Source organism: Leptidea sinapis, chromosome 11 (genome assembly GCF_905404315.1).
Source record: "Leptidea sinapis chromosome 11, ilLepSina1.1, whole genome shotgun sequence".
Lineage (NCBI taxonomy): Eukaryota > Metazoa > Arthropoda > Insecta > Lepidoptera > Pieridae > Leptidea > Leptidea sinapis.
In genome coordinates this window covers 9,743,549-9,770,092 of record NC_066275.1, presented here as the reverse complement: position 1 = coordinate 9,770,092, position 26,544 = coordinate 9,743,549, and the positions used below count along the sequence as shown (strand labels likewise).

The following is a 26,544-nucleotide window of genomic DNA, read 5'->3' as shown; positions in this document are numbered from 1 at the left end:
GATAAAATTGACTATCTGTTAATCTCCGAGTATTCAACGGGTGTACCCAGTAAAAGCGCCGGTAAAAGTGCATTAATAATTCATTCGTCTTCGTCGTCCATGATAATACTTGCGTGTGCTTTCACAAGCGTCTCTATTCGCGCTGATCGTAAAAAAATCCGAACAAAAAAACCGGACGTTTGCGCTAGTCTCACGGAATTCCGAATCTGAATTCCTGATCAGGATACCTAATCCGGTTTCCGAACGTTTGCGCCCAGACTTAGTCGTCGATGATTCGAATTGTATGCGATTAAATTGAAGAAGCTGATACAGGGGAGCGCTCGCCCAGAGGGGAACAGTGTTAATATGAGGCCGCGCCTTCGATTTCCATTTGCCCTTCATACAGTTGCAGGCGGTGGTGAAGTAAGAAATTATTTCTCAAAATGGCCGCCACAGCTGTTGACGATATTTATGCTGATAAAGGTTAAATAAATAAACACATAAATAATTGTCCTTGTTTTAATAATAATTACATGTAATACTTTAAAACATAATTACACGTTACATTTACAATAATAATTTCTCATGATATCAAACTCTCGTGACAAGCTAACAACATAATAAACACATATCAGTACATAGGACAACGAAATGCGTACAAAGAGAATTAAATAAGACTATAATAAATTACGTAGAATATAATTTAGATATACGAACACTATACATTGTTATAATCCCGGTCGGCTTAATATTTATCAGTACTGAATAAAAATTTTGTTCTATTGTGACTCATAAAAAAAGCTTAGGTTTGCTTTCATATAGCCGCTAGCGGAAAATATTTGTATGAAAAACCGTGCAGCGCCCCTGGTGGTCCCAGGTGGAACTAATTTTCCATATAAATATTTTAGTAGCGGGTGCATCAGAGCAAACACAGGCTCTATATTGGTATTATAGTGTGGCCGACCAAAATCTACACAAATCACAAGATATTTACACAAAATAATATTGGTTGTATGAGAATTTGATACCGACTTAAATAATTTAACTAGAAGCTAAGTTATCGATAAAAAAGATATCTCCAAAATATTCTTTCTTTAAAATTGTACCTAAATATTTTAATCCCGACTTGAATGTCCGCAATACAGAACAATTGATTATATTCATATATAAAATATTGTATAGATTAAGTAAAGTGCCTCCATATTACTTATCTTTCTTAAAATTGAATGAAAAAAGCATGACCTTGTTTGAAGAATTACTGTCACTGTAAAAGTGGCTTTTAAAGTGGTGTAAGAGGACAGACTGGGACTCTTGATAGTAAAGGATAGTAGGGACTACTGCTCAACACCAGACATATAGCAAATGAATGGTGCAAATGAAACATTAGTATACCATACCACTTAATAAGTTTAGTTTGAATGAAAATTATCATAAAATATTGATTTTTTACCTAAATGAATAACTAAATTGTTAGACAGGCTGTGAAGCGAGTGACGTCACTACACTACACTTATAGAGTCCTCTTGGCGGAGTGCAATGTTATGACGTCAGGCGGCCATTTCGCGACGTACGATATTTTTAAATGAACGGATACGAAAATTATTATAACCACACTACTGGCTTGATTATATTGAAACAAATTAGGGTATTTCAAGGCATATAAGCTATACGCTCAAAGTTTCATTTTACTATAAGAGGTGCTGAGCAATGTTTAGCTGCCAACTATAGATTACAAACACTTTTATAATCCCATTCAAGACAACTTTAAATAAGAAAACGTAATATACCCATTGTGGTTATAAAAAAAATTGTTGAGAGCTATTAAAGCTATCGTTCATATGATGAACAAGATAAAAATAAAGAAAACTGTGATATCAAATATGTAAATTTATAAATTTTATTACCTAAGTTTAAACATTACTCAAATGTTATAAAGATTATCTCTTCGCTCTCTCTGTTAACTTTTCAATTCTAAGCTACTCATAAAGGCTATCCGACCTATAACAACCTAGCAACTAACGCAAACTGACGCAATATTCAACAATAGTGTCAATTATTTTAAAGCAAATTACTTCAACCTCAATAAAAACTCTACATTTTGTTCCATCGAGACGGCGAACGTTTGTGATCTCTACTAGTCAGGCGGTTTCGAATTGAATAAAAATTGAATTAAAGTCACATTTTATATACTATTTATTAGTAATAAAGCGTCTCTGATGTAATTAACAGCATTTGTACACTTGGATATATTTATGCCCTCCGTCCAGCGATACAATACAACTCTCTAGAACGAGCCCGATACAATACATACCAATCTAATTATCTAACTACTGTTTATATACAAGGAATTGTGCCTCTTGATCACGAATAATCGTCAATCAACTCTCAAAAACTATACAAAAAGTGCTCACGTAACAAAATTCATATAATGTACACTTAACGACTATCTTTGCACTTTAATGTTGCCAGCTCAATGGCTTAAACTCGGAATATCTCAATTTAATTAAGATCATAACCCACCTCCATTTACTCGACTATCTAATTGATTTATATACAACTGTGTCGAAGGTGAAGTATTACAACATATGAGGTACTAAAACGACGCAACAATTCATTCTATTGAAACTTATCCAGTAACAATGGCATGTCATCAACTATACACTAGGTACTTTATATTTACAAGATAATATTAATCTCTTGTCATGCGCACATGATACAACATTGGAACCAAACATTAATATTAGAAAAGTACATAATAAATAAAATATATTTCTTTTGAATTTCACATGGGTTGAGGTAAAATTAATAGTTGATTGATAAACTGTGTTAAAAACCAACTATTAAGTTCAGTTTTTCTTAGAAATACTTTTATTTTAACAGTTCAAATTTTCTTGCGCATAGCAAGACCATAATTTATATCATAAAAAAGGGTCTTGCTACGCGTTTAAGCGCGATCATACAGACCGATGCAAGAAAAAGACAATCTGAATTAAGTTTAATTGTTAATTTATAAATTCATGTATACAATTATCATTACATAACACTGATTATCTTTACAGCAAGTTAATTAGTATATTTTAAAAGGCATTTTCAGTACAGTTAACCAGATATTATATTAAATAAGACACTTTTAAACAAATAACTGGGAGTATTTACTCAAACAGAGACATGCAAAGAAAAATTATAATTTTTAAATTTTTTAGTAAATAAAAGTAAGTAAACAGATAAATTGAAATACTTTTAAATATTATGTAATTAAGTAGCAGTCAGGATAAATAAATATTATTAGTCTAACAAAACAACATGTATTTTTATCCATTAAAAAAGTATTTTATTTAAATGTAAGTACATATATAAAATAAAATGAGTTCACAGTTTAACAATTTTAATGAAATAATAATATATTGTTTTCACGGGGTTTTCATATTAATATAAACATACTGTTAAGCAACGTGAGTCATCCATTTGGTTAAATACTCCGAGAGACATAATGATATTCCTCCAACTTGAATAAGATTCTTCTATCTGCATATGTTGTGTATTCGTGGCCTGTTTACCTGTCGGCACAAGTTACAATAATTATGTCAATATGAACATATCCAAAAAATTTCATCATCACCAATAAAAAAAAGTAAATTTATTTTTAATACAGATACTAGCATAAAAGTATTATTTAAAAAAAGTGTGTGTGTACTTATGTATGCACACAAGAAGTTATACTTCTCTGCCTAACGAAGCAAAAATCATTAAAACGATTTATTCCTCGTGCTATTCTCTTGCAAAGATGGCTTTGACAATTAATTATTAGATAATGGATACGGCTGTATGGGCTTGCACCCTTTGACTGTAGTAATAATGGATGAAGAAACCGGATAATGGATAAAGAAGTATAAATTCAAAACTATAAAGATGTTACTACAATAGTTATCACTCAATTTTCGGTCGAACTTTCTGCTTATATTCAAATATTTATTGTGTTGCTAAGTTTAGCAATAACAGTTACTAAACAGATTCGATGCTTTCTGGAATAGGGGCTTAAGTCAGACAAAACCCAAATAAAGCCAAAATTGAACATATGAAACTAAGTAATGTGCTCAAAATATATTTTGCATTTTTAACTAAGTATTTCTGGAAACAACACTACATACATTCACATAAGACTTCGAATCTGTAAGAATTCTTACAAAAATGTGACACTTATATTATTTATTGCCGAGTGAGAACACAAACACCAGAGTCATTCATTTAATTAAACAACCAATTTATGTATTACAATAACAACTGATTGTGATCTAACATTTGTTTCAAGTAAATTGTAAATACCAATCCACAATAATTTAATATTTAATTCTCTGATCGAACTCGAATTCTATCGCTATTGCTCAAACCAGTCACATAAAATTTTAACAATGACTATTCATTCATCTTGAAGGGTCCTGTGTTAAGCTATATCTGCTTCAAGCTGCTCTTGACTGTATTCTAAATCATTGTAGAACATATGACCTCTATATAACCGCTGTTCCAATTATTAACGGCCATTCCCAATATTTAGTCTATCTCTTACTTGAGATTAAAATCTTAACTATCATTGACTTTTCTGTCCTTATAAACTTATCAATGGTAACTCACCTTATCCGTACACGCTGTCTGTCAATGGGACGACGTATACCCGCGATAGAAGTTTGTATGGAAATTGCAATTCAAGCGTCCCAATATAAGGCGATAAGAATGACTTACCGGGTATATTGGGACAGCTTCAGATTATTGACAGCTAATTACTGACAGAGGAGGGTAGATAGGTATAAAGTAGTAATCTATCTCTATCTGTAGATAGTATATTGGGAACGGCCGTAAGGCGCTTTCTCCACGAGCGTGTAAAATGATTATCGTCGCGCCACGTGTGTTTTCGCGAGAGGAGAAGACGGCTGAATGCATCATCGTGCATCCTAACCGCGATCACATCTTCAAATTAATTCTTTAATAATAAAACAATTGTACCAGTCTTCGTAGTCAACAGGAGATAGAAGTAAACACACGGCATAGAGATACTATCATACGCGTGCAGTAGCGCCTAAGCCATCTTAATAAAATATGTCTAAAATGGTGTTCATCTTTATAGGAAATATATCATTGACTTGAATTGGCAGTTCCGATACAGACTAGTATTTAAGGCAAATATGTTAACGTTAATCACCTCAATCAGTGGTATCCGTCTACTTCCAAGGATGATATCCTGTCGGAGCTAGTGCTATAGTTCATATAGTTGAGGCTGCTCAGCGACATGTCCTGCGGCACGTCGGAGGGGGAGGTCTGGTAGTAGTTATTGTAGTTGGAGGTGGAGGTATATGGGGCGGCAGGTTTCGGCTGTTCCACCGGCCCGTTCTCCTTGTCGCAGCTCTCCATAAACTGTATTATGCGCTGTGTAGATTTCACGTGCGCAACAATCGCCGCTTCCGCCTGAAATAGATTTTTGCTGTTAATACGACCGTCTATAATCATTTAACGCAAATGATAAATTTCACCGCTAATGTTCCTAGTTTTGAAGAGGGAACCCTGATTTGGTTACACAATCCCGTAAGGCGAAAGGGGAAGTCTCCGAAGCTTAAACTGGGGGGGACCATACAATGTAATCACAAGGATAAATGATGTGAGTCTCAGGATCCAGCGTAGCCCTCGAAGTTACTACGGAAACAACGATGATCGGGACGATCATGTCTCGGGAGGGGGCAGTGTTGCGTAGCAACGCTTCGATGTATATGACGAGAGTTGTCAAACTTCACGTCGTGCATCAACGTAAATGACGAGAGTTACCAAACTTCATTGATTCAACGATTCAACAATGATAATTTCAACAGCAATACTCGTAGCTCAGCGGAAAAGTGTTTACTTTAGACCCTGTAGACCCGGGTTCGATACACCTACCAGTGTATGGATTTTTTTGAGTTTTGTAAAGTTAATGGAAATCTAGAAAGTTCAAGATCAAATCGACCAGAGTAAAAAGGATGGAAAATGTGTAAGCAGGATAAAAATAGTTAAAGAATTTATAGTACAATATAAATTTAAAGATGGAATGGGAGAATCATTTTGAAAATAGAACAGATCCGGGGGTATAGCCGTAATAAGCGTGGCCTACGGCAGTTCTAGTTCTGACTCGAAAGTGTAAAGGAAGAAGAAGAAGAAAGAAGTAGTTAAAAGTGGAAAGTGGTACAGGTGAAGAAGAAAGAAGACTTAGTGTTCGGTGCGGTGTGACGCATTGAAGGTTCCGCCACCCACAAGAGGAACAGCGGCAGACCGGCGAAGAAATGCATGTTCAGAAAAGTGAACGTAAATATTGACTCGTTCATATAAGCGGAGTATTTATTTACAATACCTGACCCGCTCTCGTGTCAATATTATAATGTTTGTATGTATGACGGTAGTAACTATTACTAAGTATATAGCACCTTCTATCACCACTACTGCTTTGGTTCACTCGTTACGGGATAGCCTGTATATACCCTTTTGCCCTGTGCTTCCCGGGGCATAAAAAAATAGGAGAAGTTCCAGGATCAATGGTTATCGTAAGAGGCGACTATCGGCATTTGCCAGAAGGAGTCGTCTTTGCACAGGATGCCGGCCAGATTATAGGTACCACAACGGCGCCCTTTTGTTCCGTGAAGCAGTAATGTGTAAGCATTATTGTGTTTCGGTCTAGTACTGAAGTAGTAGGTCAGCTAGTGAAATTACTGGGCAAATGAGACTTACTTATGTCTCAAGATGAAAAGCTCAATTTTTAGTGCCACTCAGAGTTTTTGGGTTTTACAAGAATCAATGAGAGGCACTACATTGTAATGGGCAGGACGTATTAATTACCATCAGCTAAACATCCTACTCGTCTCATCCCTTACTGTCATAAAAAAATAAAATATGAATACACAAAAACAGACTTAGAAGCACAACAATATATCCTTGATAATATAATGTATGTTCATAGGCGTATAAGTGAATTTGCTATAAATTGTCATAACCATAATGTTAACTCCAGGACCAGACATAAACTTATAATGCCATCTACTCGGCTAAGTCGAGTTATTATGTATTTGCTTTTACAACACTATTACTTTTACTATAACCATAAATGACTTTCTTAATAATACCACAGATTGGGAATGAAGTGACCGCTCTCGGGGTATTAAATAAGTAAAATTGTACAATTTTATTTTGTAAACATATTATTTTCAATAAAAAAAGAAGCTCGCTAAGTTTGTTGCACCCATTCTTCTCAGGCCTGAGGCATTCATTTTGGAATGGGCGGTAGTTTCTTTGACTGTCAATAAGAGATGTCATATCCTATTTTGATCCCCACCATCTGGATGTGTGACGGTCCTCCACAGTGCGGTTTTCAAGGAGCTTTCTTGCACGCACTACAAAGCTGTGGAATGAACTTCCTTGTGCGGTGTTTCCGGGACGATACGACATGGGTACCTTCAAAAAAAGCGCGTACACCTTCTTTAAAGGCCGGCAACGGTCCTGTCATTCTTCCCGTGTTGCAAGAGAAAGTGGGCGGCGGTGATCACTTAACACCAGGTGACCCGTCCGCTCGTTTATCCTCATATTCCATAAAAAAATTACATATACTGTACTCTACAATATTATATACTCACACTGGCAGTCAGCGACAAGAACGTGTAGTACTTGTGCAGCGTGGGTAAGAGCGGCGCATATGCGGGCACGTGCGCTCGCACGGCGGCCGCGTGCGTCGCTGACACCACCGCCATGTTGCCCACGAGCAGCGCCAGGTACGCGCCCACCATGGTGTGCTCCATGTGGGTGCCCGCGCGGGCCAGCACTGGCAATGATAGCATATTGAAGCAACACATAATACATTACTTTATTATGCAACTGTTGTGTAATAAGGGGTACTAAAACACGAATGTGGGTTTATCACTCGAGGCGAAGTTGAGTGTGATAATTATCAACAGATGCCTACAAGACTTTATCTACACCCATGCTTTAAATCCTCTATTAAAGATTCTGAAACAGTTAGCTTATTGACAACATTAAAACACCCAATGTTCCAATAACCATTACATCAACCAAACGAGTGTCGTAATTTTGTACTGAATTTCATAACAACACTCCTATTTCGTTTTTTAAATCCCTTCATACTCAAAGAGTTTTAACAGACAGCCACATTCTTATTGCTGGAAACGTGGTATCTGTATGAATTTCAAAAAAAGAACATTTTCGTTTACGAGCGTTCCACACTACCAGAATCCCCGTCATTTTTCTTCGATATTTTTATTGTTTTGTTTACAAAAAATGAGCGATTCATTTTAAACGCTGCAAAAAAAAACATAGTATTCAAGTGAATTTTAATTATTTCTCTATACAAAATGTAAATTACTACTAAAATAAATAATTATTTCATGAAATAAGTACTTAGTTTATTTGTAGTAACGGATGATATTAGTTATTGATATATAAGGTTACTACTAGGACTAGCTATTTTAATGTTACCAGTAAGCTCACTGTTTCAGAATCTTTTAGAGGATTCATATTCTGGGTGTAGATAAAGTCTTGTATGCAACTGTTGATAATTAAGTATTAAAACACTCGTGTGAAACTATTATCACACTCGGCTTCGCCTCGTGAGATAAATCCACATTCGTGTTTTAACACCCCTTATTACACAATAGTTGTTATATATAAATAAATATTATCTACACCCAGAATATGAATCCTCTAAAAGATTCCGAAACAGTTAGCTTACTGCTAACATTAAGTATGGATGATATTATCCATTACTGATTATATACAAATAAACTAAGTATTAATGAAAAAATATATATTTTTAATAGTAATTTACATTTTATATAATGCAATTATTAAAATTCACTTGAATATTATGTTATTTTGCAGCGTTCAAAATATCCGGCGATGTGCTGTCAAAACTTGAATCGCTAACTTTTTAAGAAAAATGGCGGGGATTCGAATAATCTACTTTTTCCTACGGCGCACGACGTTCTGGTAATGTGGAACGCACGTAAACGAAAATATTCTTTTTTAAGAGGGACAGAGAACCCTGAAAATACCACCAATATCAGTGATGATCAAAATGTTCAATACATACATTTAGCAACAGTTTCATCGATGTCATCCTGTTGTTTCTTCTTATCACTATCTGCTTCATCCTTTTCACCATCCAATAAGGCATCTGTGTTTTCTTCTGCCCGCCTGTATATAATATAATATTGACACACTTTTTACACAAATTATCTTGCCCCAAGTTAACCGTATATAGCCTGTGTTATGGGTTACAAGACAACGATATATTTAATACAATATACTTACTTAACCATACATAAATTCATATAAACATACATAAATACATTTAAACATCCATGACTCGGAAACAAACATTCATATTCATCATATAAATGCTTGTACCTATCGGAATTCGAACCTCTAGCTTAGTAGGTAGGATCGCTAACCACTCGGTTATACAGGTATATCAAATGGGATAATCCATAAATAATTTGCTTATAAAACATTCAACAAGGAACATTATTCCTTTCATTTGAAATATAAAACAAGTTAGAATGTGGGTCACCCAAAGTTGTGCCATCGATGCTGTCTTGTAAAATAGTCAAATACTTTTTAATTTCTTAGGTTAAGTTACGTGTTGGGCTATAATTCTAATCAAAATGTAGTGGTCTATGCCTGAAATTTATACTGTTTTACTTCAGCCAATCCAACTCAGAGTGTAATTTAAAAGTATATTACCCCAGAGTGATTTCCCCGATGATAGTCATGCTTTGTAAATAGGGCTGTTGGTGATACCTATAGCATACAAGTGTCTGTTTAGCGACCTGTGCCCGGTCATTGTGGCTATGATAGTGCGAAGATCATTATTTTTCGGCAAAAGAAGGGCCTCATTTGTGTGCCATAGTACCCCGTGTACCCACACGGGGTACCCACTTGTGAGGTACCCACCTCACAAGTGTAGTATTGCCACTAGTAATGGTCTTATCACACACACTCGCGATTTTTATTCCCGTCGGTACCCCGACCTCTGGCTACCGGCAGAGACAACAGGATGGCACTTGCTTTTATCTTTACAAACCTTTCCTTATAATAAAACAACGCCAATTTGGCCAACGATTGTCATACGAGGTCTCCCCCGACCACATTGCCCACACACAAACTTCGGTGATATCAAATACATTTTTATACATTGTATACCAACAAACAACTTGATGTTAGTTGATATTCAATATATAAAAATGTGAAAAATACTTTTACCAGTACTCCCAGGCTCCTTTGAACAGGAATCCCGCTAGATCATGCAACAACGGCGCCTATTTCTTCCGAGAAGCAGTAATGTGTAAGCATTACTGTGTTTCGGTCTGAAGGGCGCCGTAGCTAGTGAAATTACTGGGCAAATTAGACTCAACATCTTATGTCTCAAGTTGACGAGCGCAATTGTAGTGCCGCTCAGAATTTTTATTTTTGGGTTTTTCAAGAATCCTGAGCGGCATTGCATTGTAATAGGTAAGGCGTATCAATTACCATCAGCTGAACGTCCTGCTCGTCTCGTCCCTTATCTCTATTTAAAAACAAAATGTAAATACAATAAGCATCTCCTACCTCGCTAGTTCAACTCGTTTGTAGAAGAGATCGACAATCAGGTCCAAAGCGGAGACACTCCTCGATATGATATCATGTTCATTATCGATACGTATCCTCACGCTGAGCAGCCTCTGTGTGTTGATATCGTTGTTTTGGACAAGATTGATCAACAACATTAACACCTGAAAAATATTTATTATATCTCAATAAGAAATTTTGGGTATTTTTTATTCAACAACCTTTGCTTTCAACTCTTCTCAACACCACTTATTTAACAAGTGCCTCGCAATATGGACTGGCTGTCTTAAAACACCATAGTGCTGCATTTAGAGGATGTTTTCGCTACAATGCAACCAAATGCTGGAATAATCTTCCACCTCCTCTTCGTGAATTACGAACCGTCGAAAGTTTTCGCCGGAAATGTAAGTCACGATTCTTGGAAAGACAAAAACAAGATCAGCTTTGGGAGCATTGGTGGTGAAAATATAGGTGTTCTCCAGTATTATAGATATATGTTTGTTGATGTAGGTTTCTTTTAATAGTAGTATTAGTATTAGTTTATTTTAAAACATCTAAATATTTTATTATCGACTATTTTGTATTGAATTTTATGTATACATATATTATTATTAGGAATCATTTACTATATATCGAGCGCACTGTATCTCCAAAGTTAAACGGGCACCTCTGAAAATCAGTGCTATATCATGGCCACGGCCGTGTCACAGATAATCCTGAGTCGGTGACCCATTTCCTGCACTGCACACTCTCCAATATTAAATCTATTACTATTTAAATACGTTACTTTTTGGTTTGTTTTGTACTTTTATCTTTTAATATTAAGTGTATCCTGTGAGTGTTTTGTGAAATAAATGTTTTTCTTTCTTCTTTTCTTTCTTTCTTTGCTTTCCTATCACATATCTGAATTCAAGTCACAAGGACAGATAAATATGTACAGATTAACATAGGTATTTACCTTTAGAAAAAGGAATTTGGTATAGAACTTTGCAGTCTCAGCCTCCTCATATACCGTGGTTTTTTAATGTAAAGATTAAAAGGAGGTTGATTGTTATTGCTCACAGACTGAGATCCGGACACATGCCTTTGAATAAGTTTAAATTTTTGATAAAAATTGCGGAGTCACCTCTTTGTGAGTTATGTGTAACAATTGAAGATGTTGAGCACTTGTTAAAGGAATGTGTCCGATTTCAGTCTAGTAGAGACAAAATTGTAAGACTTATGGGTTTGAACAGATTTGATACGGACATGTTTGTAAATATACTTGCCCGACCTGCATCTATGGATGCCATAAGTCTGTTTGAATCCATAAGTCTTATTGTTTGAACACTATAGATATAACTTGCTTTTGGTTTTATTAACTTTTTTTGTTTAAGTTTGTTAAGTTAAGAGTTTTATGTTTCTTTTGTCTTTTTAATGTACTTACATTATAATGGGGCTGACATGTACATACATATAAAAGCCCCTAAATCAATAAAGAAAAAAAAACATAGGTATTTATTTCCAACACCCAGAATATCACTGGGTATATTTTTGTTCAATATCAATTGTAACATTATGTCTGAATAAAATACAGTTAAAAATCATTATTTTTAAAGTAATATCCCTCACTTCTGAGATTAACCATACAAATTAAATTTGTAACCAGAATTTATGCACGAAGCGGAACTCGAACCAGCGCCGTTCGGCTGTCTTGTACAACTCTCAATTGAGAACCTGCTCAACTCGCTCTTTCAAAATGGAGCCACAACCTGAGAGTTGAACAAGACGTACCAAGATTTACGATTACGTCACTCGAACGGTAGGCTCAGTTGGTAAGAGCGCTAGAACGGAACCCAAGAGGCGCGGGGTCGAATCCCGCATCGTTCTTCAATATTGGTTACACATTTAATTTGTATAAATAATCATTGTTACTTCTTGGACAATAAACGTGAATGATTTATTTATTTATTCAACAAACTGCAGTTACAATAGGCCCAAATAAAGTCTGATGGGCCATATACATTTTACCAATGTAACTGGTGTTTGAATATTACATTAAATTAAACAAAGAAAAAGAATCAAGATAGGATTAAAACGTTAAGTTATACATAGACTTTATACAAACATAGCATAAAATAAAAGTAACGATTAAAATGTCAACATTATAAAAGTCCAAAACCAATTGTTGTCAATAACTTTAAAATATCCTTAACCATCAGGTAGTCCTTAATTTAAGATAAGTTACATAAGATTATCACAAAATAATTCGGAAATATTATAATAGCATTTATTTATGAGCAACTCAAGAGTTCTCCTTTTGAATTTATTAAAATTAATGCTTTTATAGTCGTCAGGAAGTTTATTGTTCATAGTTATTGCCATGTAGTGTGACATGATGTGAGTGTATGTGTCTTTTGCACTGTGCTATTTACTGATATTAATTTGGTGTTTCATTGTGTAGGTAAATCCAAAGGACCATAGTGTACATCACATCAATTATGTAATTATTAAAAAAAAAGAACAATTTGAAATAAATATCCCAAACCTAGTCAAATATATGGGGTATTAATTTCGTAAGCAAGTTGACTATAATCGACCAAAAGTTTGGAATCACTTACTTGAAATTGGTTCCGCGGAATCTTGCTTATCTACTAAATTAATTTTTAACTATCATAAAAATGACATCATTTTAAAGGTTCAACTTTTAACTTTAAACTGATACCGAATTCATTAAAATCAAGCCAGTATTTAAGAAGCTATCCCGGATTAAGTTTTTTTTTATGATAATAAGGGACAACACGAGTAGGACGTTTAGCTGATGGTAATTGATACGCCCTGCCCATTACAATGCAGTGCCGCTCAGGATTCTTGAAAAATCCTTAAAAATTCTGAGCGGCACTACAACCGCGCTCGTCACCTTGAGACAAGATGTTAAGTCTCATTTGCCCAGTAATTTCACTAGCTACGGCGCCCTTCAGAACGAAACACAGTAATGCTTACATATTACTGCTTCACGGCAGAAATAGGCGCCGTTGTGGTACCCATAATCTAGCCGGCATACTGTGCAAAGGAACCACCCACTGGTACAGTGAAGGACTAACTACATAAGTGATTCCAAACTTTTGCTCGCGACTGTATAATATTGAAATATTAGTCAGGATTAAAGGAGGAAAGTCGCATATTTGGGGCACGTGCTTAGGCACGAGAGGTACAAACTCTTACAACTCATCTTGATGGGAAAAGTTGCCGGAAGAAGAGGCGTAGGTCGCAGAAAAAAGTCTTGGCTGCGCAACATCCGAGAGTGGACTGGCATTGCGAGTGCGGCAGAACTATTTCGCCTCGCGAAGGACAAACAATTAAAACTACCAAGCTAACCGCCAACCTTCGCTAGTCGGAGAGGCACGCGAAGAAGAAGTCAGGATTAAGTTTTATCAGGATAGATCTTAACTATGTATGTAAAGGATAAATGTACTCACACAGACACTGAAGTCAAAGTTTTTACTATCCGGTATGAAGTTATCCTGATTATTTAACATAATAAGACACATCTCCATCACTGAGGGTTGCTCTCCCACTACTTGTGCGCCCAATGACGATGCTGAAATAATATTAATGTGTTCGTAATAAACAATATGTTATGTTTTTAAAGTGATAACCCTCACTTCTAGGATTAATACACAAATAAAATTTGATAAACAAAATTTTATGAACGATGCGGGATTCGAACTCACGACCTCCGGCGTTCCGTGAACAAAGCAAACAGAATTTTATAACGAGGTGGTACTCGAACGGTTAGCTCACTTGGTTAGAGCACCGGCACTGAACGCCGGAGGTCGTGGGTTCGAATCCCGCATCGTTCATAAAATGTTGTTTTTCAAATTTTATTTGTGTGTTCGTAATAAGATGAAAAATACAATAATGTACTATATACTCCTTAAAAAATAGGTACAAATGTTGTACTACGCTCTGCATGGTAACCCCAAAGTGGTTGACTTAACTTCAGTATGCAAGTATTTGTTTGCGAAAAAAAACACGTTTTTCCATAAATGATACCAAGCTAGACTAGAACAATATACACGGGCGATTATTGCATCGATTTGATTTCTTTTATATCATCTACAAATGCGCTAACAAGTATGTAGCTACATTCATTGCATATGAGAAAATTTTCGTGTGGTTTTATGAAACAACGATGCAAGTGAAACTTTTTCACAAAATAACATGAACAGCATAACACAAAATACAACATAAAATCAGCATAAAAAGCGAAAGAAAAAAAAGAGATACTTTACTTCCTTATAAAAATTTAAATATAATGTGTCAAAAAAAACCTTGGGCAGGTGAGGGATTCGAACCTCGATCCTAGTCGAGAACCAGTTGCTTAAATCTGGCGCCTAAGACCACGCTGCCAAGCTGACTTTAAAGCAGTAGTTGAAATGAAATGATACAACTTCACCCCTACTACAGTTACTACTACATGCGACATAGGCGAAAAAATTTGAGGCGAATAATAAAAGTTTCACTCTCATAAATTTCATTTAGTCCTATCTCAAACTCCATTGTCATATAAAATAATAATTTATAAAAAGTAATGATTTATATGCACAACATTTTGACGACTCCAAAAATAACAATAATTGTAACTACATTATATTGATTATTAAGTTGTAGAAGAAAAAGTTTTTTTTACTTTATAGTGTGCATCACATTGTATAGGAATAGTTTTTTTTTGAAGTCGGTTGTGTTTTTTGTAATTTATTTTATTTTTGGTTTTTAGTGAATCTGAAGTAATCTTACTAATTTGTCTGAATATGTGTAGACCTAGTAAATGTACTGCTCATATGAGACAGCGCTGTTTAAATAAAACATGTGAAGTCAGGAAGAAGCACTTATCTCAACAGAGGAATATAAAAAGGCATAAACGGCATTTATTTTCTCAAAATTGATTCCTTTAGAATTCTTTTTGATGTCATTTCTAATATACTAGATACTACTACCGCTTCGGAAACAAATGGCGCTCTGAGGGAGAAGAAGCGGCGCAAGAAACTCTCCTAGCATTCTTTTTTTGCGCTCTTTTCAATAAAAATATACAATATTGTACAGTCATAATATTTATTTCTTTAAATTTTTCTTTGAGAGACTGTCTATAACCAAGCTGATATATAGCACGAACAGCACTCTTTTACCGAGCACACACTATAACAATGTCAGCAGCATGACCCCATAGTAAAATACCGTACGCCATGTAATATCGAATAATACATACAGAATACTGTCATGCCAAATTTCATATAACTCCACTCCATATTCGTTGTAAACTACAAGATTTGTTGACCCTCCACAAAGTACTACATTTCAACTTAGACTCCCCCGCTATGCTATCTCAAATAAACATAATATTAGACAAATGGGCCGAAGATCAAAACCCTTTACTCTAGACTTTTGTTCAAATAACACCTCGTATTTTTAACCCAATCATAAGAATATGTCGCTCATAAAATGAAATAATCAAATTAGATATAGATGTTTTTCAGATTCAATATCTTTTAATAAACTGAGTAAAATAATTAAGTAGATTAGGAATTTTGTAGTTGATTTGATTTTAAAATTTTATTCAAGCTGTGCAACCCCGTAGGATTGCAATAAGATTTAAATGTTATTTAATCAAGACTTTAGGTTAGAAATTATTGTAATCTGTTTGGCTTGCCAAAATAAATAAAAGAGGAAATCTACTTCGAGGACAATTTCAAAAGAGATTAACGAGAGTGCAAAAATAGAATGCTTCCGTCATATTGCAATGCAGCAACGAACGTAAGCACAATGCATCCTTACCGTAAGCTGGTCCGGATATTCGATTACGACAATTACTTGACCATAACGACGTTACAGTAGGTGTCGTCGAATATTCGGATAGCATCAAACTACTCTTGAAGTATATCCTTTCCAATAAAAAAAGGATTAATTAAAATCGGTTGGCGTGTTATAGAGTTGTTCGTCTATTAGTGCAAAAAGACATTTATGGTGTTCTCGTAGATGGCATTGTCAGGGCTGGACCAAATGGGACCACAAGGGAAGCACCAGCTTTCAAATAAAGAAAGAATCATCAGAATGGGATCACCCAGTCGAAAGTTTTGAGCTAACTGACTAACTAACTAGAATGCTTTTTTTGCACATGCACCCTTCGTTTATCTCTTTTGGAATTGTCCTCGAGGTAGATTTCCTCTTTTATTTATTTAGGCAACCCAAACAGATTACAATAATTTCTAACCTAAAGTCTTGATTAAATTACATTTAAATCTTATTACAATCCTACGGGGTTGCACAGCTTAAAATACGTCGAACTGAGAACCTCCATTTTTTGAAGTCGGTTAAAAATTTAACTATTCATAGAGCAAGTCCCATAGTCGACTCGAGGCAGAGCAAATGAGTGTTAGTTTAATCTCAATCAATACCTACTGAATAAAAATTTGTCAATCGTTAATGACTAAACTAGGCTGTGTACTCACGGGTGTCAGCGGTGAAGACTGCAGCGCAGTGGGACAGGTTGACCAGCACCTTGACTGCGGGTAACGCCGCGTCCAACAGCGCGGGCCGCAGACGCGGCTGGCATCGTGCTTCGCTCACGCAGCGCCGCAGTAACCCGGCCATCGTCCGCGCTGCGCCCAAATTACCACTCACCAGATGCTGCTGATTCGCTTCGTTCTGTTGTGTTACCTGTACATACATACAAATATATAGTTACCAGTGGGATGCTACTTTGCACAGGAAGCCGGCTAGATTATGGCTATTGTGTGTTAACATTGCTGTGTTTCGGTCTGAAGGGCGCCGTAGCTAGTGAAGTTACTGGGCAAATGAGACTTAACATCTCATGTCTCAAGGTGACTAACGCAATTGTAGTGCCGCTAAGAATTTTTAGGTTTTTCAAGAATCCTGTGCGGCACTGCATTGTTATGGGTAGGATGTATCAATTACCATTTGAGCTGAACGTCCTACTCATCTCGTCCCTTATTTTCTTAAAAAAAAATATAATAATGAAAAAAAAATCTACAATTAAAAAAATTGACAGTTGTAGAGAATGCCGAAGTGAAATCTCAGAACTTTTAGTATTAAAATATGAAATTTATTAATTTAAAAAAAAAAAATCATTGGCACCCATTTATTTTTAAAACTTATTTCAATAATATATTAATAAAAAAAAAACACTATTTCAACAATGCACAGTATAAACACATTGAACTTTTCACTAAATCCATTCAAATTCAATATCATTTAAGTATAATATATATACAGCACTAATATTGCACAATATGTCAGCTGTACAGCTACAGATATAGTGCTATAAGCATTTGTTTAATAGATAGCCGATATCCCATTATCTTTTGGTGGCACAAATCAGTATCTATTTACTGGGTACTCTAGTACCATAATGCAGAGTGTTTTAAACTTAACGTTTTAATACCTATCTTATTGCAAGGTATAATATTCCATTATTGAATGAATGTGGGGCCAACATCAACATTTTTTTCAATTAGAGGGCTATGGTAGTCATAACTGTGTGCATATTGAGAGTAGCCTGAAAGTGAAACAGGCTATTTAATATGTAGATCCTAGCTCGAAATGAAGACTACTTAAAAAATAATTTACTTATGATAACTGGATACTACAATAAACACATACTTTATTACTATGTTAAGTGTGACTCACATTTTCCAGTACCCGCATACATCTATCTGCCTTCCTCAGTATATCAATTTGCACACTTGTCCATGAACTTGCTGGTGATTGTAATTTCTCTGCACAATCTTGAATAGTCCGTACTATATGATCCACTCCTCCCAGGTTCCGTAACTCTTCTTTAAACCATTCCCCGGCGCGTTTAGATGTTAATGACAACAATGTTTCCATTGCCAGGTGCCCAACCTAGAAATTAATGTATTTTTTGTATTCAAAAGGCCTTATTAATTTACTTTCTCAAGCTATACTACAGCATAGAGATTGCAATCCGGGAAAAAGGATCCGGTAATCCGGCATCATTAAACATTTATAGGATCCAGCGACCAGATCCGGTGCTAGCAATTTCTGGCAAAATAAAAGAGCTGTTTAATGAGTACTGAGATGAGGTACTAGGTAGGCAGGCTATATTTGCAGCTCTATTAGAAGTAGACTAACAGATGACACAATTAACACTATTTGTTTTCTACAATCGTTTTTTCAGAATCAAAATTGGTTTTCTTATAATATACATAAAATCTTCATAAAATAATATTATTTATCATAAGTTGATTAAAGTAAGGAGTAGTAGTTATAGTAAAACTCATTATTGTGATAATAGTGCTATTCATTAGAAAGATTCATCAAATCATGGTGGTATCTGTAATAACATAAATATATGCCTTGTTTGTTAGCATTTTTAAACACCTTAATAATATAATTATTGTGATCTCATCTCAGCACATTACGTAAGGTTAATTATATTAGATTTTATAGAGTTACTAAAATAATTTATCTATCTGTGAAAGTGAAATCCAGATTGAGCTAGTTGTAATATCGTTAAAATTTTATTAGTTACCTATACTACTAGATTTTAATTGTTTGCTTGATGTCTAATCTTAACATTGGATTAGAAATAATGTTGAGTTTATATACGAGTATGTTATATTTTTTTTATAAAATACCAATATTAAATATGTACATATTTTCACTCGATTAACTTAGTAACAGTTCATTTTGAACCGAAAAGTGAAAATTATCCTGATTTGATCAATCCTGCCAGATCCGGCTGGATCGATGGGAATCCGGAAGGATCCGGTTCTGACTGAAAGTGACACCAGATTGCAATCCCTAATCATAAAGGACTTTGTCCATGATTGCACACCTGGGTAATTGGATATACCATCCCAATCCTTGAAATTTCATGACAAATATATTTTCTAGTTCCCAAACTTCGCTGGTCTGAGGCTCATTTTTTGGATAGGTGTTAGATTCTGTTGTTAAATTATTGATACAAATGTAAGATATTTTGAAATATTTTACCTCTAATTCTACAAGAAATATTACACTTTAATAAATGTTAACTTACGGTTATATTATCTAGATCTAAATGTTGAGCTTTCCCTTGATTCTTAATTTCTGCACATAACTCCCGAACCCTCTCTTGTGTCTTTGTGAGCTGAGCTGATGTTAAACCACAGTCATCTAATGCATCCCTGAAAATATAAATAAAATATCATATAAGATCATGTCCAGGTATTGTTCCATATTAGTAAATTTTACTTCCCTTTTCTAAATGAAATGGATTGTGTAACTTAATTTAAATAGTTATGCAAAATAAGGCATGAAATTGCTAAGAGATCTAATATTGGACACAAAACCACAATAATGAAGGCTTTTTAAACAAAACAGCAATTAAAACTGGCTTTAGTGTATGCAAATATTGAGTAAGAACAAAGTAGGTATAAAATTAAGTGCAATAAGTGTTCCGTGCATGCCAATATGCTCCCTTGGGAACTGTTCAAAAATTTCATCAATATCAATTGGAAGGTGGTGAAGAGTTACTTACACATATGTAATAGGTAACATTATAGTGGAATACAAGGTCATGAATTTGTACGACATTAACTGGTATTGAATTTTATACACTTGTCTTATTGTAAAAGTATAATAACCCGCGAGGTGCCAATCAGACGTCTGACGTCTGCTATCAAAACTTAAGATATAGCAGATATTTTAACGTTAAATATACACAGAGTAAGACAAGCTACACGATATACCACAAGAAAGGTAATTTAACAGACTATAAAAGTAAGAATATTTAATTTTAAAACTTTATCTGTGTAAAAACGACAAGCCATCAAAATGCTGTCAGCCGTTTAGCCCTACTTTAAACGAAATTTGTTTAAATTACGCAGTATCTATTGTTTATGTAATCTAACAAAGCGCTAGTTTGTTTAATAACAAAAGCATTGACGTTCGTTTTTATAAACAAGCCGAAACACTTCAAAAGCAATAAATTTTATTGTAACACGAGCCCATTGAAATTGTCGTCGGTAACGCGCGGCGGCTTAAGACGGGCATGGGCTCCACGCGCTTTGTGGCAGCTTTGCCAGTGACGGGATAATAAATATAAAAACACTTACTTGTGAGATACATCAGACTCTAGTAAGTTCAACATAAGTTCAAGTGATTCCCTGTCAAGATCCATGTTGAGACGATCTTGTGAGAGTACAAACATCACAGTAGCTGTACATAGACCTAGACTCTGAAAAGCAAACAATGATTATTAGAATATACTAGCTGACCCGGCAAACGTTGTTTTGCCATATAAAGTATAATTCACGCGATAGTTTTATAAGTAATAAAATATTGCCTATATTATAGCCTGTACATCATTTTGTTCTATTGTCAATAGTTTTTGCAGCGCACGCAAAAATAGGTTTTCGATTTTATACCTTATGTTACAAAATAGCAATTTTATTACGGATCCCTAATTTTGAAAAAAAACCATAGCCTATAGCCTTCCTCGATAAATGGACTACCCAACACTGAAAGAATCATTCAAAGCGGACCAGTAGTACCAGAGATTAGCGCGTTCAAACAAACAAACAAACAAACACCGGCAGCTTTATAATATTATATTAAGTATAGATTAATGCTTCCTTGTTCTATTTTTCGCACTATATTTAATTTTTTTTTTTTTTTTTTTATCTTAATGTAAGATAATAATAGGCTGGGGGAAGTAACAAATACTTTTAAAACATTGAACAGCAATTTGAACTTTTAAATTTATTGCACTGTTATCAAGAAAATCAAATTTTATATAATACCGATTCTCAGACCTACCCAATATGCACTCAAAATTTCATGAGAATCGTTCAAGCCGTTTTGAAGGAGTTTAACAACAAACACCGCGACATGAGAATTATATATATTAGATATATAATATTTTTTTAATTAATAAATATAATAAATAACCATACATTATGATTATTACTTAAACATTCTTATAATTATAACATGCATAATAGTGTGGAATATTCGATATTTTTGAATTATCCTAAACCTTGTCACACTATTGAAAGTGATTAAAATTTTTAAATGCTTTACCGGTAATATATTATTATTTATAAGTGCATACCTGATCATTTGTAGCATCGTGCAATGCGCTGAAAAATTTCTGCACTGTGCCGTGCGCTCGTAAATGCATACGAAACGCGGGCGCAGTACACTTACTAGCCAGTGTGATAGCCGACAAGCATCGCGTCGACATTGGATTGTTGTCCTGCAATAATTATAAAAGCAGTTAGAAAATCGGTCAGTCTATTTTTTTTTTATGGAATAAGAGGACAAACGAGCGTACGGGTCGGGTCACCTGTTGTTAAGTGATCACCGCCGCCCACAATCTCTTGCAACACCAGAGGAATCACAGGAGCGTTGCCGGCCTTTAAGGAAGGTGTACGCGCTTTTTTTGAAGGTACCCATGTCGTATCGTCCCGGAAACACCGCAAGGAACACAACACAAGGAAGTTCATTCCACAGCTTTGTATTATGTGGAAGAAAGCTCCTTGAAAACCGCACTGTGGAGGACCGCCACACATCCAGATGGTGGGGATGATATCCTAACTTGTAGCGTGTCGTGCGAAGGTGGAATTCGGCGGCAGGAATCAGGTTAAACAGCTCTTCGGAACACTCCCCGTGATAAATGAGGTAGAAGACACACAATGAAGCAATGTCTCTACGCAATGCCAAGTGATCCAGCAGTTCACAGATAGTCTATACTGGAGATCTATTTAGTTTTTAATGAATAAGTATTTAATAATATAATAACCTGCATGGCATATTTTGCCTGTAACTTTTAGTTAGTTGAATTCATTAATTAAAATACATCAGTGACAGCAATGTAAAGCAATTATGTTGGTATTCATCCAGATTTATCCAGATTTCAGTAATTATGGTGGTGGGTCTTGGTGTTAGTGTCTGACACTTGACATTCAGTATTTCTTATGTCAGTATTGTAAGACATAAATGTTCAATTAATTAATATATAGGTAGCTGTTATTTGAGTAAATTGATTTAAGAAGAGTGAAATTTCACCTAGACTGGCAAAATTTTCACGTTCAAGTTCCAAAGAATAATTCCCTTAATAGTTTTTGGACATTTGTAAGAGCTACTGAAAGAAGGGTGGGTACTAATCAATAAACATGAAAAATATTGACCCAAATTTTTCATGAATTCCTATCATATAAAATATACAATGCTTTTCTGACTACTAATAATGAAAAATATATTTCCACTCAAACATCTTTGAAAGCCACGCATCACCTTTATATCCCAACTCAACAGATAAACTTGTGTGATAAGCATGAGTCAGTAAACTGTTTTCTCTATTATCGTTTACAACTATGCCTAAATAAAAAAAGGTACAACTAATGAAAGCTATAGAAAAATCAATATATTATGTAATAATATCACAAAACACAAACACATTAATTATCAACCAAAATTATTAATAGAATAGATTAAGACTCAAGAAAATATTTTTAATTCCAAATAATTTTTTTCTTTACGTTAAACATCCTAAAGAGAAAAGCTATGTTGGGTCCTTGGAGTTTGAGTGGTTATGTCTTATTGCAATAATAATACACAAATAACTCACTTGTAAAGCATCCAAAAGGAATTCCACATCATCATTAAACTCCTGAAACTCTCCTATTTCTTGTATTTGATGGGCTTTTTTTACATTTCTGACAACTGTGTAATACTGAAAATAACGATTCAAAATTAATAAAAAAACTACAAAATATAAATACAAACTACAAAATAATGATTGTAAATACTTCTTTAGCATCCTTAGCACATCTCACACTGGTGTAAGGTTTAACAGCATCAATGGACAGTGTGTCACTGATAAGATCATCATTTGGTCCATATCTTGTAATCCTTGTCAGTTCTTCAGAAACTTCTGCAACTGGATTCTGTGCTACTGTTGACTCAGCCTGTTCTGGTCGTGGTGTTTCATTTCCTTTCTGAAAATTGGATTAAATATTAATATCAACAGTTCAGTATAATTCCATAACAGATTTTTATTTAATATTTACAACCACTTTACTCTTCCATAAATAACCCAACCTTTGTTTTCCTAGTTAAAAAGTATTGATGTATATAATTTATATATTCACTTTATTTAAATGTAATTTTATTTTAAGTAATTAAATTAATGACAACAGTTTATAGCAAATTTGTATGGTATGAAGAGAAATAAAATATTTATTATTCCTTTATGAGGTTACCACTGCAATAATGTCAATGTTGTAACAACTCTGCGTAGGTTAAGATTTTTTAAAGCTATATAATGTTTGTGATAAAGAAAATGGTATAATTTTTGCAACTCACCTCATTTGCCCATGCATGTTTGTAGAGATGTCTTCTTTTTCTTGCAGGCAGTGGTGAAGGGTTATTATCATTACCTAATTGTTTGCTCTTAAATATAGAACCTTTTTTCTTTGTTATTACAAGTTTAACACTTGGCTTTTCTTCAACATTTTCCTCAGAGTGAGGAGATTTGAACACATCCTGTGGTTGTTTTTGTATTTCTTCTTCAGATAATTCATTAGGGCAGCTATTGTATGCAGAATCTGATGAAGGGGTATGAGTTTGTAGTAGGACATCACATTCTAACTGATTCTCTACTGCTTCTTGCATTTCCATTCTTTCATTGTTGTCTACATTTACTTCATCAGGTACATTATTATCAACAATTTCACTTGATGGACTTAAAAGTTTAATTTTATTCATTTGTTTTTTATTTACTTTTAATTTAATGGTGTCAGATTTTGTATCACCTGATAGTATGGTAATAAGGTCATTATGCTCTAATGGGGCATCAGTTGATTTATCACCTTCTCTCTCTTCAGATATTACAGCAGGTAAAGCAGTTTCTAAGGGTATTTCTGGCCTTCTCCTGGTTTTCCTGGCTTCTCTTTTAATATCACCAACAGTCTTTGTCACAGATTTATTAGAAATACCAACTGCAATATTGTAGACATCATCATCATTCTCATTATAATTAATATTGGGCCTATTTCTCCTTGACCTTCCTCTAGAGCTCTCGGGCGGCTTTGGCTCAGGTTGTGGTTCTTTTATTTCTATACTTTCTTGAACAGAAGAATCTAGCTTAGCTAATTGGGATTCAATAACATCTAGTTCCTTATCCTTACTGTGCACTTCTGGTTTCTTTTCTGGTTCATGTATTGGAGATGCAAGTGTCTTATAAAGGTCATATGCATCAGACCCTGGTTGAGGTGAACAAGGTCTTTTTAAAGGCAAATCATCCTCTGATATTCTATGATGTTTTTTATGTTTATGACTGTCTTTTTTATCCTTTTTCTTTTCTTTTTTTGTCTCTTGAATAAAGCTTGAACATTTAATAGTTATCTTTAGGCCTTCTTGTCGTGGTGAACAGATAGCTTCCATTGAAGGACTCTTTTTGTGATCTAAGCCTAAATCAGAGTGGTTGTCCATAGATGAGTGGCGATCAGATCCTGGTGAAGTAAATCCTTCATTAGAGTCTGTGCTAACAATTCTAGATGTGCCTTTTGATATTCTAAGTACAATAGGTGGTGGCTTACGTTCCTCATTGCTATCCTTACTAGTAGATGGGCTGGCTGCCTCAGTTTTTGCAGAAGGCTCAGATTTTATCTCAGACTTAGGAGATGGTGGGGATATAAGCGGACTTGCTTTGGTTGTTGGAGTTTTGGGTTGCAATGGCTCATACCTGGTAAATTCAGGGATTGGACTATTGCTACCATCTTCTGCATAATTTATAACTTTATCACGATTTCTAACCAAATAACGTTTATTAGGAGGCTGGGTATTTTCTACAGAAGAATCTTCTTTCTTAGCAGCCTTAGTGGTAACTGTATGCTTTTTGCCTCTTGATTTTTCAGAATTACGTCGAGGTAGTTCTGGTGATGATGAATCTCTGTTATGCCTACTTCTCTTTGCTGGTTTCTTCTCTTTAGCAGTTGAATGTTCAGGAGAAAGTGGTGTGGGATGTACAGGAGGAGCATAAGTTATCTGTGGCACAGGTGGATATAATTCTGTGTTGCGTGACTTAAAAAACTTCTTAGGCTTAGGAGGAGGTTGTTCTGTTTCCACAGCAGGCACTGTCAGTGGACTATTTTGATCCTGTACTGGCTTCTTTACAGCACTTTGCTGATAAGCTGAAAAAAGTACTCATTAAATCTGATGATCACTAATAAGACAATATTCTAATAGGCTTTCTCATACCTTATTGAGTTATTAAAGTAAACATGTTTCTGATACATCAATCAATTTTTAAATATTGTAGCGATAGCAAAAATGTTTGTATTTACCATAAGGCGCATTCCTTATTGATGTAAAACTTGTAATTCCCCATTTACCAACAGTCCCTGCAGAGCGCGCAGCTGTTGGGCAGTTGGAATTTTCTCTAAATAAAGCACTATCAAGTGGCACAGCTACGCTGCCACTTCTTCCTCTGCCCCAACGCGACATATTGATATAATTTCATTAAAAACGATAACACCTGCATCAACTTAGAGACTGCCCTATCCAACTACTAAATATTATCAGTCCATAATGCCGACTTCCATTAAACTTAAAATTTTCACATACACAATAATATCTCGCTATAAATGTAACACTTCTTAAAGTATTTCAAAATGAAAACAGAAACCATAACGATAACACACCCGCCATTTTCACAAAAGGTACTTGTGTCAGGGACGCATTAGAACGTACATAATGGAGATAAGGGGTATCCGCACTACGTCTTTTGATAAAATAAAATCCAAATCACGATATTTAATGATTCTTGAACTTTGGCGTAATTATTTGATGTAGTATTTAACATGAATGGTGACAAACACGATCCAAACTGCGATGTTGTCATCTCATAACACTAGCAGCAGCGCCATA

At 34.9% G+C, this 26,544-nt stretch overlaps 1 protein-coding gene and 1 non-coding gene across 2 annotated transcripts; one reads left to right on the top strand and one right to left on the bottom strand.

Annotated features, from left to right (window-relative positions):
* Nucleotides 1-484: 484 nt before the first annotated feature.
* On the bottom strand, nucleotides 485-26,544 carry LOC126966836 (protein wings apart-like). The gene is made up of 15 exons (XM_050811095.1): nucleotides 25,962-26,544; nucleotides 23,980-25,808; nucleotides 23,424-23,612; nucleotides 23,243-23,347; nucleotides 21,725-21,868; nucleotides 20,727-20,848; nucleotides 19,670-19,796; nucleotides 18,295-18,510; nucleotides 17,097-17,304; nucleotides 14,067-14,188; nucleotides 10,609-10,772; nucleotides 9,092-9,195; nucleotides 7,623-7,807; nucleotides 5,174-5,436; nucleotides 485-3,536 (listed from the first exon to the last, which is right to left on the bottom strand). The coding sequence occupies exons 1-14, from the start codon at nucleotides 26,119-26,121 to the stop codon at nucleotides 5,179-5,181; spliced, it is 3,933 nt and encodes a 1,310-aa protein (XP_050667052.1). The 5' UTR covers nucleotides 26,122-26,544; the 3' UTR covers nucleotides 485-3,536; nucleotides 5,174-5,178.
* On the top strand, nucleotides 14,377-14,450 carry Trnas-uga (transfer RNA serine (anticodon UGA)). The gene has a single exon. It is a non-coding gene; the product is annotated as a tRNA-Ser (tRNA).

Bases quoted from the DNA above. Each gene is read 5' to 3' on its own strand.
- LOC126966836 (XM_050811095.1), bottom strand. From the start codon at position 26,121: ATGTCGCGTTGGGGCAGAGGAAGAAGTGGCAGCGTAGCTGTGCCACTT. The intron at 23,348-23,423 runs GTATTTACAATC...CGTTATTTTCAG, and splicing joins GTGCTAAGGATGCTAAAGAA to TATTACACAGTTGTCAGAAA. The intron at 5,437-7,622 runs GTGAGTATATAA...AATCTATTTCAG, and splicing joins TCTTGTCGCTGACTGCCAGT to GCGGAAGCGGCGATTGTTGC.